The following is a 12,886-nucleotide window of genomic DNA, read 5'->3' on the forward strand; positions in this document are numbered from 1 at the left end:
AGAGTCCGTGTCTCCACAAACAGAACAAAGATTTTAGTTTTATAAAAACATAAATGATAAATAAATTATTTATTTATATAAAACACAAACGTTTTATTATAAAAACAGCAAATAACACATCCTCTCATCCACATGTCTCCTCGTTGCCATGACGACGGGGATGCGAGCCCAACTCCTTCCTCTCCTGAGAGTTTCTTGTATAAATGAAGCTTTTAATTTGTTTTATTTGAGAACATTTTAACAAAAAGGGAATTTAAAGTGTTTCATTTAAAAACATCAGTGAAAAGAAAACATTCAGAAGTTATTAAAACGTTAACATGATCAAAGTTACAGCGCAGTTTAAGACAAATAATCCAGTCATCATTCAAACAGCTGAACTTTGATTAATCGATTAATTCATGTATTGATTGATTGATTGATTGATTGATTGATTGATTGATTCTCACTCTTTCCTCCACTTCTCTCCAGCTCGGACTCCACACGTTGTGCTCAACTGTCTGCTGGAGAGTCTGAACACTGGAGAGAAAAACAACAAACACACCGAGACGATCAAACACTTTTAATTTGAATTAATCACGGAGTTAAAAACCTGCAGATGCTAACGGATGCTAACGGATGCTAACGGATGCTAACAGCTAGCCTTAGCTTTGCTCGTCGCCGTTTCTGTGTTTTATTCGCTGAATTAATTAATCAGGCAGCGACTTGAATAAACAAATGTTTTTAAATCCTCTGAATCTGCTTCGGAGTTCAAACGGAAGACACACACACACACACACGAGGGTTCGTGGATAACCTCCGTCTCACCTGAACAACACAACGTCCTGACGGGAGCCGCCATGCTGCTGCACTTCTCCGCGCCGACCGGCAGGTGGAGCTGAAGACGCGCGGAGGGTCAATGAGTTCCGGTATTATCAAAGAAGAAGTCGACGTTTGGAAATAAAAAGGGGATTTTTGGTTTTTTTTTGTTTTGTTTTACTTCTAAAATGAATTAAATAACACTTATAGGCTTAATGAGGTTTTAGTTTGTGATTTTTGTCATTTGTATCGTTCTTATTTTTATATTGCTCATTTTGTTTCATGTTTAAAAAAGGTTTTCCTGCTTTAAACAGTCACGCAAACAACTTCTTTTCATTTTTTTTAACCTATAAGAATACATTAACAATCTGATAAGATAAAATATGCAAAAATAATAACACAAATTAATGTTTCAAGAAGAATAAATTGCAGAAATTTGAATTTTTAGGCTTTAATATCTCAGTGTAAGAAATTATTTTTTATTTGAAGGAAAACCACAAGTGACATACAGAATAACTACCGAGTTTTGGGGGTCTAAATAAATAGGAATATTATATTTCTTATTCTTATTTATTTAACCGTTAACCAGGGAAACAAAACAGATTAAATAACTTCTCTTTCAATGTTGACCTGGCAAACGAAGCAGCAAAGTTACACATCGAGTACATACAACAAGATATAAAACAAGACATTACAAGTAGTGCAAAACAAGACAAATGTGTGATGAAATGAATGAGAATGCATTTGGATGGGACACCTGATGGGACACCTGGGACACCTGATGGGACACCTGATGGGACACCTGATGGGACACCTGATGGGACACCTGATGGGACACCTGATGGGACACCTGATGGGACACCTGATGGGACACCTGATGATCCCACGTGTTTGCAGATGGATGCAAATGGCTTCTCAAAATCTCTTTTTGCATGTCGGCTCAATGACTCAATAATAAAATGTAAAAGGAAATAACGTCCCTTTCCCTGAACATGACCGACAGGTCGTGTTGTCCCTTTCTTCCTGGTAGAGAAGTGCAGACTACAACCCGGCCGCTCTCGCAGATCTTCAAAGTATTGTTTTTGCATGAACAGCTCCGACACTAAGCCCTGAAGAATTTCTCTGTTAGCTTTTCAGACAAGTTCCCACTCGCAGCCTGAGGTGAACGCCAGAGTCTGCAGAGGCTGCTGCTGCTGCAGGACTCCGGCGAACCGCAGGGGCCATGAAAGGCTCGGTCTGGAGGGGGCTCCGTCTGGAGGGGGCTCGGTCTGGAGGGGGCTCGGTCTGGAGGGGGCTCGGTCTGGAGGGGGCTCGGTCTGGAGGGGGCTCGGTCTGGAGGGGGCTCGGTCTGGAGGGGGCTCCGTCTGGAGGGGGCTCCGTCTGGAGGGGGCTCGGTCTGGAGGGGGCTCCGTCTGGAGGGGGCTCGGTCTGGAGGGGGCTCGGTCTGGAGGGGGCTCCGTCTGGAGGGGCTCCGGGGCGCACCGAGCCTCGAGCCTATCCAAACACGCCAGTGAAGATACTTTATCGGGGCTTGTGTGTGTGTGTGTGTGTGTGTGTGTGTGTGTGTGTGTGTGTGTGTGTGTGTGTGTGTGTGTGTGCGTGCGCGTGTGTGTGTGTGTGTTTGGTGTGTCCGTTAACTGCCACAAAACGGCCGGAATCGGCTGTGACTAGTGCCGGCCAGTCCTGAAATAGTAGCGGGATGTTTACTCTGCATCGTCCTTGGAGAACTCAGACACGCCGAAAAAATTCACCCGCCGCGTCACCGCGTCGTCTCCCTCCGCGCATTCCTCAGGCTGGTGGTACAACAAAGAAGGGCCGTCGCCCAAACCGCGCAGTTGTTCACCGTACATGTTGAATAATGGCGCTTAAAAATGTTTAAAACAGTGGGTGGCAATTTAAAACTTTATTTACGAAGAACTAAATGTCTTAGTGAGCCTGTAAACAAAACAATGAGTTCTATTATTAAACTGTATTGAATATTATATTCATGTATGATTAATCCATTGCATGTATGCACTCTTTTGTAGCAGTTATATGATTTTGGGTAGACAGTGTGTCATATGTAGTAAATAAGGAAAATTGTATTGTGAAAAGTAAATAAACCTATAAAGTATTAAATAATGGTGTAAAAAGTGCTATATTTTTTTCTTACTTGCGGTGGAGTAAAAAGAAAAAACAACCTTCAAATTGGACTTAAATGTATTTACTTTCCACTAATGGCTTTAATAATAATAATAATAATAATTTAGACTGTAGCCTTTTACAGTTTACTGCACAAAAGAAAATGAACGCAGTATGTTTCGTTCTGGCTAAAGTTTCATCTGAAAAAGAGACATTTTAAAATAAGATTCTTTTCTGGTGAAAAATAAATGTTTTGGTGGTCATTTTAAAGTTGAAGCTGTTGGCCAAGCCGCAGCCACATCCAGAGCACCATCACTATAAACAGTAACCAGATGGTTAGTGGCCACTTCCAGAGCCACTCAGGGCCGAATAAACCCTGCAGAACACATGGAGAGCACAATATAAACTAAACATCAAACATATCGAAATGTTCAGGAGGAAAACCAGACATACGGCAACGATGTGCAAATGAAGTTGGTGTCTTATTGCATCAGTCGTGCTCGTGCAGAATTATAATACCTTCTTGGCACAATGAGTTAAAGCTAAAGCTTATGTCATGTTACTTGAGTGAGATTTTAGATGCAGAGTGGAAGTATGGAAAATCTATTTATACTTGGAGGCTCTGATTACTGCTTCCACCACTTTAGACATGACCTCAGCAGTGGATAAGCAGGTTGAAGTGTTCATTTAAGATGGCAGAAGCATTTTTGTCATCTTGTTTTGACAAATGATGACAAAAAATTAAAAAAAAAAAAATCTAACACCCAGCTGTTATTTATTTTTTAATCACAACTTCCAAGGTGGAAGGTAAACAGGAAATAGTATTTTTTAATTTGTTTTGATAATTATTTTGTGTAAGTCTCGTCCTCTGGGCAGTTTTTGCGTCTGAATGACGACACGACGGTGGCTGGTGGAAAGGTGTCCCGGCCCGCTGGGGGAAACGAGCCGCCGCTGGTTCATAAAGGAAACAGTGACGCGTCAAGCTGAACGCACCAATAGAACGCAGAGTAACGGTCGCTAGGTGATTCCACCTTCAAAATAAAAGCAAGTGCACTGACTACTTCTGAAATGTTAGTAAATAAATAAGCATTTTGGGGGAGTTAACGACTGAATTTTTTTTAATAGAAAATAGAGATAAGTATAATGTTGTATATTAAGTGAAACTAAAACTCAAAAAAAGCAAATTATTTGAGTTATTTTTGTGTAAATTGAATATAACGGCTGACAGGAAGGAGTTCATTTTGAAAAGCCACAACCGGAACTCGCCGTCGCCTTCGTACGTAGCTCGACACTCATGTTAAAAAAAGAGGGGGAGGTAAGTAATTATTTAGGGGGAAGAAAGAAAGAAACAAAGTTGTCGACCGTGCGGTGCAGCACGGGGAGGTTCTGTTCATCTCGAGCGACTCGTTCCGTCCGGCACCGGTCCGCTGGGATGGGACCGTAACGGCGCCGCTTTCCCTCATTTCCGTCTCCGTCTCCAAACTTGTCCGCTCCGAGCTGACCGAGTCCCGGACGGGATCCTGCTTTCTCTCTCTCTCTCTCTCTCTCTCTCTCTCTCTCTCTCTCTCTCTCTCTCTCTCTCTTTCTTTCTTTCTTTCTTTCTTTCTTTCTTTCTTTCTTTCTTTCTCTCTTTTTTTAAACGGGGATGATCAAAAAGCAGCCGAGCAGAGCCGGACGGACGTGCTGCCGGACGGGTCCCGCTCCCGGTCGTGTGTGTTGTTTCTTGTGGTCCTAAAGTCGAAGGGAACCCCGGTGTTGGGTTTTTTGGACTTTTTCCGAGCACGTTTCGGTCCTGAGATGAACGGCAGGAGTCGGGTGAGTCTATCTGAGCACCAGCCGGGTTTATGTCCTCGTCTCCACTGGACCCGCATGAAGCGGCGGTCGGCTGCATCCTGCTGAAGCTCCGCTTCGTGATTTAAAGAAGAGAAGAGCAAAGAAAGCCACCAGCCTCCAAACCGGATAACTTTCAAACCGACTTTTAACTCCGGTGTTGTTTCCCCGAACAGAGAAGATGCAGCTGTGGAGCCCCATGAGGGTCCACAAAGGAGGCCCTCCGCGACCATAGGGCACGCAGACGTCCCGGACGGGTGGTGTCCTTCTGTTTTCGGGTCCTTCACTGCCTCCTAATCTCATGGGTTCACATCCTACCTGTGCGCGTGGACTTTCCACACGAGGACCAAGCAGATGACTCGGAGGACTTAAGTCATGTAACTACCCTAAAATGTCGTAAAGGTCTTATTTATCTCTTCTGTATTTATTGTGTTTGTATATAAGAGGTCCTTTTGTTGTTGTTGTTGTTGTTTTTGGGAGCTTTGAGTTAGATTCAAGGCTGCTTTTTAAGTTTCTCACTTCAGAATCTAAAAACTGACATTTCAAGTGCCGAAAGGAGGAAAACTGTTCTGCTGTAACTTACACTGTATGAGAGCACGTTAATCTGTAACATACGGGAGCGGTGAGGTTTTAAATCTACCCGAGCAGCAGGAAGGGCTTCATCATGGACAGGCCCATCAGCAAGTTACTGGAGAAGTTAAAGCTGACGGACTCGGGCAGCGTGAAATTCAGCAGCTCAAAGAAGAAGCAGGACTCTGCCAGCAACTCTAATAACAGCAACGCCAACGCCGGCATCTCGGCGGGCGGCGGAGGGGGCAGCGGTCTGCCGCCGGCTCCCAGCTCGGCAGCGGCCTCGCCCTCCAGACCCGGCCAGTTCTCGCTTGCCTCTGCAACCGCAAGCGATCCATGTGTTCCAGCGAGTGGGAGAGGAGGAGGAGGAGGAGGAGGAGGAGGAGGGATGGGAATGCCTCCATCTCAGCTCCTGACCACGGCACCTCCCTCCTCCACGGTGGGTGACGGCGAGCCGCCGCTCCACCCCTCCACCTTGGCACCGCTGAGGCGCCCCTCGCCGCAGCAGCGGGCCTCCTGCTACCTGGGCGAAGGCGTGGACTTCCACCTGAGGCGCGAGTCGGGCCTGGGCCCCGAGTGCGACCCTCTGGGAGCGTTCGGCTCCAAGGGGTCCCTCAACCAGCGGCGCTACTCGCTGGAGCTCCAGCAGCTGGTGAAGCGGCAGCAGCTCCTCTCCCAGCCGCCTCCTCTCTCGGTTCCTCCTCCGTACCCGGCCGCCGTCGGTTACGGGTCGGCTCCCAGAGGCGGCCTGGCGGAGCCCGGCTACCTCTCTGAGCCCGAGAGGCACAAACGGCTGTCGCTCCAGGAGGCTCTGTTCTACAAACGGCAGAGTACGGGCAGCGAGCTGTGGGAGAGCACCAGGCCGGCGTCCCTCTCCCACCCCCCCCACATGACCGGAGGAGTTGTAGGGGGAGGCTTCTTCTACCCGCCGGGACCGACCCTGAGCCCGTGCTCGTCGTTCAGCCTCCAGGAGTCGGTGCTGGTCAGCCCCAGGTCCAGCTTCGCCTCCAGCACGGCCAGCGGGGGAGGAGGGGGGAGCCCCATGGGGAGCCGCTGCAGCAGCAACCGGACCAGCGGCATCAGCCTGGGCTACGACTCGCGCTACTCGGCGTCCGGCGGCCTCCCTCTGCAGCAGCAGTCGCCCTCCCTGCACGCCGGAGGCTCCGCGGCCGGCTACGGAGCTCCGGGCCGGGCCGCCGTGACGCCCGTCGAGGCCTGGACTCAGTACCTGGACGGAGGGATGCGTCCGGGGGCGCACGACAGCCGGCACTCCTACCCGCCCGCGGTAGGAAGTCCAGCGGCGACGTGCTACCGGGCGGGTCCGGAGTGGTGGGATGAGCATCAGGCCGGGGGGGTGAGAGGCAAAGAGGCCGGGCCCGCGGGAGAGAGGGCCCGGTACTCGGACCTGCCCGGCACCCGGTACCAGGAGGAGCTGACTCGACTTCTGCTGAGAGACGCGGCGTTGGAAGGCGACGGGCTGCTGGAGGGTCTGAGGCTGAAGGAGCAGTCGCTCGCCCTGACGGCGCTCTCCAAACCGGGCGCAGCCACGATGGCGCCGTCCTCGGCTGCGGGTCCGGTCAAACCGCAGGAGGACGGCGGGGTCGGCGCCGGACGGGACGGTGTGGAAAACCGCCAGGAGTTCTTTGGTGAGATCACTTTTATTTTTATAATAGTTTTCAGGCTCGATCGTAAACTGTAAAAAACACAACTTGAAATCCGAGCGACCGTTCAGACACGACATCCTGTTTGTTGGTAACGGTGCGGCGGGTCGGGCAGCACCACCTCACCTCACCGGGTCGGGCAGCACCACCTCACCTCACCGGGTCGTTGCCGGTGTCGGATCACAGGTTTCTCTGTAAATGAAAGGGCTGCATGGATGGATGGACAGATTAATAGTTGAAAGAGCGTATGGATAGATGGATGGTGCCATGGGAACCTGCAGGGACATGCAGGGTCATAACACAAAGCATAAAGGGGAGTGGTGGGGGTGGGGGTGGGGGCTAGAGAGGGGCGGGGTAGAGGGGGGGGGGGGTCCAGACAAGGAGACTTGTTTGACTAAAGAGGAAAAGAACAAGGAGCTCGTAGGAAACAAGACATGAAAAAAAAAAAAAAAGAGAACAGGTGTGTGAATATTGACTGAGGCTCACACCTGTGTCCAAAACACCTGGGCAGATGTTTGAGGCAGATGTTTGAGGCGTCGCTGCACCCGGCGGGACGACGCAGCGTTAAACGGCAAAATCCTGCTGTAACACTCAGACACAAATTACATGGTTGCATATAAACACAGCTCTCACCATTACTGAGTCACAAGATTAGGGCTCCGTGTGTGTGTGTGTGTGTGTGTGTGTGTGTGTGTGTGTGTGTGTGTGTGTGTGTGTGTGTGTGTGTGTGTGTGTGTGTGTGTGTAGCAGGGCAGGAGTGTGTTATGGATGTGTGTTAGTGTGTATATTGTTTCTGTGGCAGGGTGTGTTTCCCCCTCCAGTGACTTCAGGCCACAGTAACGCTGTGTGTGTGTGAGTCATGTGTGTGTGTGAGTCATGTGTGTGTGTGTGTGTGTGTGTGTGTGTGTGTGTGTGTAATGCTGCCTTGGCGTGTGCAGGGGCGGTGTGCTGCAGCCTGTTTGTCTGCTCAGGTATGTGTGCCTGGAGGGGACATACAATACTGTACTCTCCTCAGCCATTAAGTGAGAAATCAGACGCTCATGAAGCCGTGAAGACAGACGCCACACACACACACACACACACACACACACACACACACACACACACACACACACACTTGTGTGAAGGTGTAACGCTGAGCAAAGCAAAACAAAAAAAATTCTAATTTAATCCTAAAAAACGTGATGTTTTTTGTTCGTGTCCCGTGAAGCTGAGATTCTGATGTCGTTGCGTAATTTGTCTTTTTATAGTAAATGAATCGGTTTGATGTAAAGAAAAGGAAACAAACAGTTTATAAGTTTGGAAGCGCGCCGAGCTTTAATGACACGTGTGCTCTTCGTGTCTGGCTGCGCTCCAGCGGGATGTTTTTCTAGTCGTTTCATTCAAACAGACTTCAGGTTCATTTAGAAACCGTCGGCGCTTCGTTGGAACCACGTTCAGAAACAAACGCTCGGCTTCGACGTCTTCGTCCCTCAAACCTCGACGCCGACGGGAGGAGTTCAGCTTTATTCTACAGAAGTCTAAAACTCTGGTTTAAAATGGTCTGTAGACTCGGTCCCAGTCGCTTCAACCTGTAATCCACATGTCGCTTCTTCAGACGTTATATTTAAGCGTCTCGGAGCCCTTTTAGGTTTTTCCAGGTTTGGCAGAGCTCCTGAACATCGAAGCGACCGTTTCCAGCTCGCAGCAGCAGAGTGAAAGAATTCTTGATTTGTGAGACGCTGCCACATTAAAAAAAAAAAAACTCCGGCCGGCGCTTTAAATAGATCACAGGAGTCAAAGCTCAGACCACTTTTCCACTTTACATTCAGTCCGGTGACTACGACATTTTTCCACAGCTGAAATTCAAACTTATGGTGATTTTGACCCCGAAAAAGTTGATTATTTACCTTCGTGGTTGTGACAATAATCATCAGCGGAGACTTTAGACCTCAGAAATAACTGAAGGAATGTTGGGTTATCAATATTTAATGGGGAAGATATGACTTGTCTGATTGGATAATAGTTGTAATTCACTACTTGTGTAGTTGAGTGTCCCAGCGTGAAGGGAAAAAAGGTGCCTTCGTGTTTAAACCTCCAAACGTGAAGGTTTAAGGTGAAATTAAAAAGACTCGACTCAAAACTCCCTGAAGAAAGAAACAGTCATCGTATTTTTCTGGAAGTGCTGCCAAAAAACAAAATAAATAATGAGATCCGGTGGAGTTTCCCTTTGAATAATAGAGACGGTGGAGTGGATGAGCAACCGGCCGGTAACCGGGGAACCAGCCGGTAACCGGGGAACCAGCCGGTAACCGGGGAACCAGCCGGTAACCGGGGAACCAGCCGGTAACCGGGGAACCAGCCGGTAACCGGGGAACCGGGTTTTAACGGCGGGAAAATCCCAGAGCAGAGGATTTACAAGTGTTGACACCTCATGTGGATTTCAGACACATCCTCCTGGAATGTGTCGTAAACACAGTTCCTCCACTAAATGTGTGTGTGTGTGTGTGTGTGTGTGTGTGTGTGTGTGTGTGTGTGTGTGTGTGTGTGTGTGTGTGTGTGTGTGTGTGTGTGTGTGTTCAGGAACCTGTGTAAAGTGTGGGAAAGGCGTGTACGGGGCGGACAATGCGTGCCAGGCTCTGGACAGCCTCTACCACACACGCTGCTTCACCTGCGTGTCCTGCGGTGAGTATACCCCCTAAACTATTAACATGTCTTGATGTTATCGTGCTGACTCGTCGTCCTCCGCTTCTGTCGCTCCGCAGGACGCACCCTCAGAAACAAGGACTTCTACAATGTCAGCGGCTCTGTGTACTGTAAAGAGGATTACATGGTAAGAGTTGAGGTCACAGACTGTTTTGTCATCCACCACACACACACACACACACACACACACACACACACACACACACACACACACACACACACACACACACACACACACACACACACACACACACACACACACAGTCAAAGGTCTTTGCTTTTCCTAATCTCTTTGTTTTAATTACAGTTTTCGGGATTTCAGGCTGCTGCTGAGAAGTGTAGTGTGTGTGGTCACCTTATTCTGGAACAGGTGAGGGCTGTGTGTGTGTGTGTGTGTGTGTGTGTGTGTGTGTGTGTGTGTGTGTGTGTGTGTGTGTGTGTGTGTGTGTGTGTGTGTGTGTGTGTGTGTGTGTGTGTGTGTGTGTGCACATGCCACATAAAGAGGGGCACAAACCCTCCTAAAGACTTCAGTCTTACGTTAGAGTTAAATAAATATACGCCGATGAACGCTCTGATCTTGAACCTGCCCTCGAGTCATTTTTTTTTAAATTTTCATAGTTTCCTACATTTCCCAGAATTCCCATGAAAAACTCCTCAGACAAACACGGTGACGTCTTTCTGTCGGCTCCTCTTCGGTTTCCCACGCCAGATTTTCTCTGGAATGTTTGCCTTGGGTTTTTGATAAATAAAGAAACGAGGCTCTGCAGTGATTATCTTCAAACTTTTTTTTTTTTTCACCATATTTGAACCACATAATACCCATAATATAAATAGAAGGCTGTCAGTGTGGCATGAGTGGCTTAACCCCATCCAAGTTTTAAGGCCACAAATGTTTTTCCCTCAATAACTCATTGGTTTAAGGGAAGAAGAAGAAAAAAAAGCATTTCTGAGACTTTGTAGGTTAAAATGGAAATATTGCTGCTTTGAGTTGTTTGTGGCCCAAATAAAGTAATAATAATACTTATTAAAGTTTATTCTTATGACTCCCATTGACTGCTCTTTGATCTATGCTGGATCACTGCTTAAACGTCAAAGATGTTGGCAGGGCAGTGCGGTAATCAGTGATCATGCAGCTATGTCATTAAAGCAGATATAATTATTATTATTATTTTTTGGGGTGGGTTATAATAACACTGCAGGTTATTATTACACTGAAACTACAAGAGGTTTATCACCTGATTCTGAAGCTCACCTCAGATTTATGGTTTTAATTTTTAAAGCACGTTTCAGTTCATTAATTGTCCGACTCAGAACTTCTTTTCTGTTTTGGTTCCCACTCGCTGCTCTCGCATCGTTTAGTGTATCTTACTCTCTGGTGTTGGTAGAGACCACAAATGGAGCTAAAAAAAAAGGATTCTGTAACGATTAGAATTAAAGTTAATTCTCAGTGTGTCTCAGACTAAATACTTCGAAAAGGAAAACGTCAAATAAAACCAATCAAACAGGAAAACTAGCAAGAAAAACAATTGAAAAATTGTCCCTGAAAACTTTTCAATATTTCTATGCATATCTGTAAATACGTGAACCTAAAAACACACATTCACTGTGAAATCTCTGGACTTACTTCTGCTACCGCTGGTCCTCCTCAGATCCTGCAGGCTCTCGGGAACTCGTACCATCCCGGCTGTTTCCGCTGCGTGGTTTGCTCAAAGGCTCTGGACGGGGTGCCGTTCACCGTCGACCAGCACAGCAACATCTACTGCGTCACAGACTACAACAAGTGAGACTCCGTGTCTATTAACACGAAACATACAACACGGATATCGTGCAGTAAATTGTTAAACTCACATTTATCCACATTTATGGGTGAACAAAAATATTTTTTTTTAGCTTAACGTCCAAATTATGACATGAAAGTGAGCTATGAAGGTATTTTGTGCTTTTTGATGTCGAGTAAATAAACTTTCTCCTGTCGTGCTGAAGGACTTTTGCTCCGAAGTGCGCTGCCTGTTTACAACCCATCTTACCTACTGAGGTGAGTCAGTGTTTGTTCTTTATATCAAGAGATTGATTTTGTCTTCAGTTTGAACCAAGCAAAAATGAAACATCTGCTTTAAACAGGAGAGATCAGAATCAGAACTCATCTTTCAACAAATGAGAAATTTGTTGATTTATTTTGAGAAAAAAAGAAACGTGCAGAAAACTTTCAAGATTTATTTTTGCACAACTTAAAAGTTTGGGTACAAACAGATGAACAGATTATTTTGTAATTCATTTCCTCTTTGTGTCTTGTATAACTTTTTAGTCAGTTTTCCAAAGCAAACTTTTGAGCCTCGTAATAAAAAGAAGCGGTTTCCTGTTTGTTTAACGAACCGGGACTCGGCTGACATCTTCCTTCTTCCCGTGTCTCAGGGCAGCGAGGAGATCCTCAGGGTCGTGTCCATGAACAAGGACTATCACTTCGAGTGCTACCACTGCGAGGTGAGCCGTCTCCAGCCGACAACCTCAAACTTATTTTCTAACCAAATTGCAGCGCTGTGACTTTTGTTCCGAAGTGCTTTGCCGACTGACCTCACTTCCTGTCGGCGTTCCTTCCTCTCCTCTATCTGTTCCTTCCTCTCAGGAGTGTGGCAAGCAGCTCTCCGATAAGCCCGGCTCGCAGTGCTTCCCTCTGGACTCTCATCTCCTCTGCCACTCCTGTCACATGAGCAGAGCGTGCGCCACACACAACATTCCCCCTCACAACACACACTGATCTTCCTCTATGCAGCTGCGGAGTTTAAAAGAAGAAAGAAAAAGAAAGAAAAGCTGGTCTTGACGTGCCGTCGTCGTCTCTCGTGCTTCTGCTTCGGTCTTAAAAGATGAACCTGCTGATATTAAGACATTTTCAGTTCTCCATCATCTGGACTTGGGTCGGTCCCGTCTGCTGCCTGCTGTACTTCCTCTACTATTACTGTACCATAGTTTAAAGGGAACAGAGAAGAAACTACTGCTTTTTTTTTACTCCAACGTGGCTACTGTTTGCTGTAGAAGAACAAGGGATTTTGCTGAACTGTTTTGTACATACATTATTGCTAGCAAACATTTTGCACTTAAATTACTGTAAGAGATTTGTTACGTGAATCTGTACAAGTTGGGGAAAACATTACTGTCATTTCTGTATGTTGTAATAAATATTTTCATTCGAGCTCAAGACAATTGTGTTCTTTAGTGCAACTAAAACC

General features: G+C 46.9%; 2 protein-coding genes across 3 annotated transcripts in view; one reads left to right on the forward strand and one right to left on the reverse strand.

Moving 5' to 3' along the window:
• mrpl52 (mitochondrial ribosomal protein L52) overlaps window positions 1-871 on the reverse strand; it is a 3,068-nt gene extending 2,197 nt beyond the window's left edge. The window contains exons 1-3 of the mRNA XM_069718957.1: window positions 805-871; window positions 447-516; window positions 1-11 (exon numbers count right to left, since the gene is read on the reverse strand). The exon at window positions 1-11 is cut by the window's left edge and continues 57 nt beyond it. Of these exons, the coding sequence (XP_069575058.1) occupies window positions 1-11; window positions 447-516; window positions 805-838 (115 nt within the window). The 5' untranslated portion in view covers window positions 839-871. The remainder of the gene's footprint in view (window positions 12-446; window positions 517-804) is intronic.
• A 3,323-nt stretch (window positions 872-4,194) lies between these two features.
• On the forward strand, window positions 4,195-12,855 carry ajuba (ajuba LIM protein). Of its 2 annotated transcripts, XM_069718967.1 has the most exons (9): window positions 4,195-6,962; window positions 7,916-8,047; window positions 9,516-9,641; window positions 9,722-9,789; window positions 9,970-10,032; window positions 11,312-11,442; window positions 11,646-11,697; window positions 12,075-12,143; window positions 12,286-12,855. In XM_069718967.1, the coding sequence occupies exons 1-9, from the start codon at window positions 5,411-5,413 to the stop codon at window positions 12,415-12,417; spliced, it is 2,325 nt and encodes a 774-aa protein (XP_069575068.1). In that variant the 5' UTR covers window positions 4,195-5,410; the 3' UTR covers window positions 12,418-12,855. The 2 variants fall into 2 exon arrangements, with proteins under 2 accessions (XP_069575068.1, XP_069575067.1); XM_069718966.1 differs by lacking the exon at window positions 7,916-8,047 and having other exon boundaries at window positions 9,540-9,641.
• Window positions 12,856-12,886: the final 31 nt, after the last annotated feature.

The sequence above is a fragment of the Brachyistius frenatus genome, unplaced genomic scaffold (assembly GCF_029030835.1).
Source record: "Brachyistius frenatus isolate BFR_SWC_R1_liver_20210118 unplaced genomic scaffold, ASM2903083v1 Contig_203, whole genome shotgun sequence".
NCBI lineage: Eukaryota > Metazoa > Chordata > Actinopteri > Embiotocidae > Brachyistius > Brachyistius frenatus.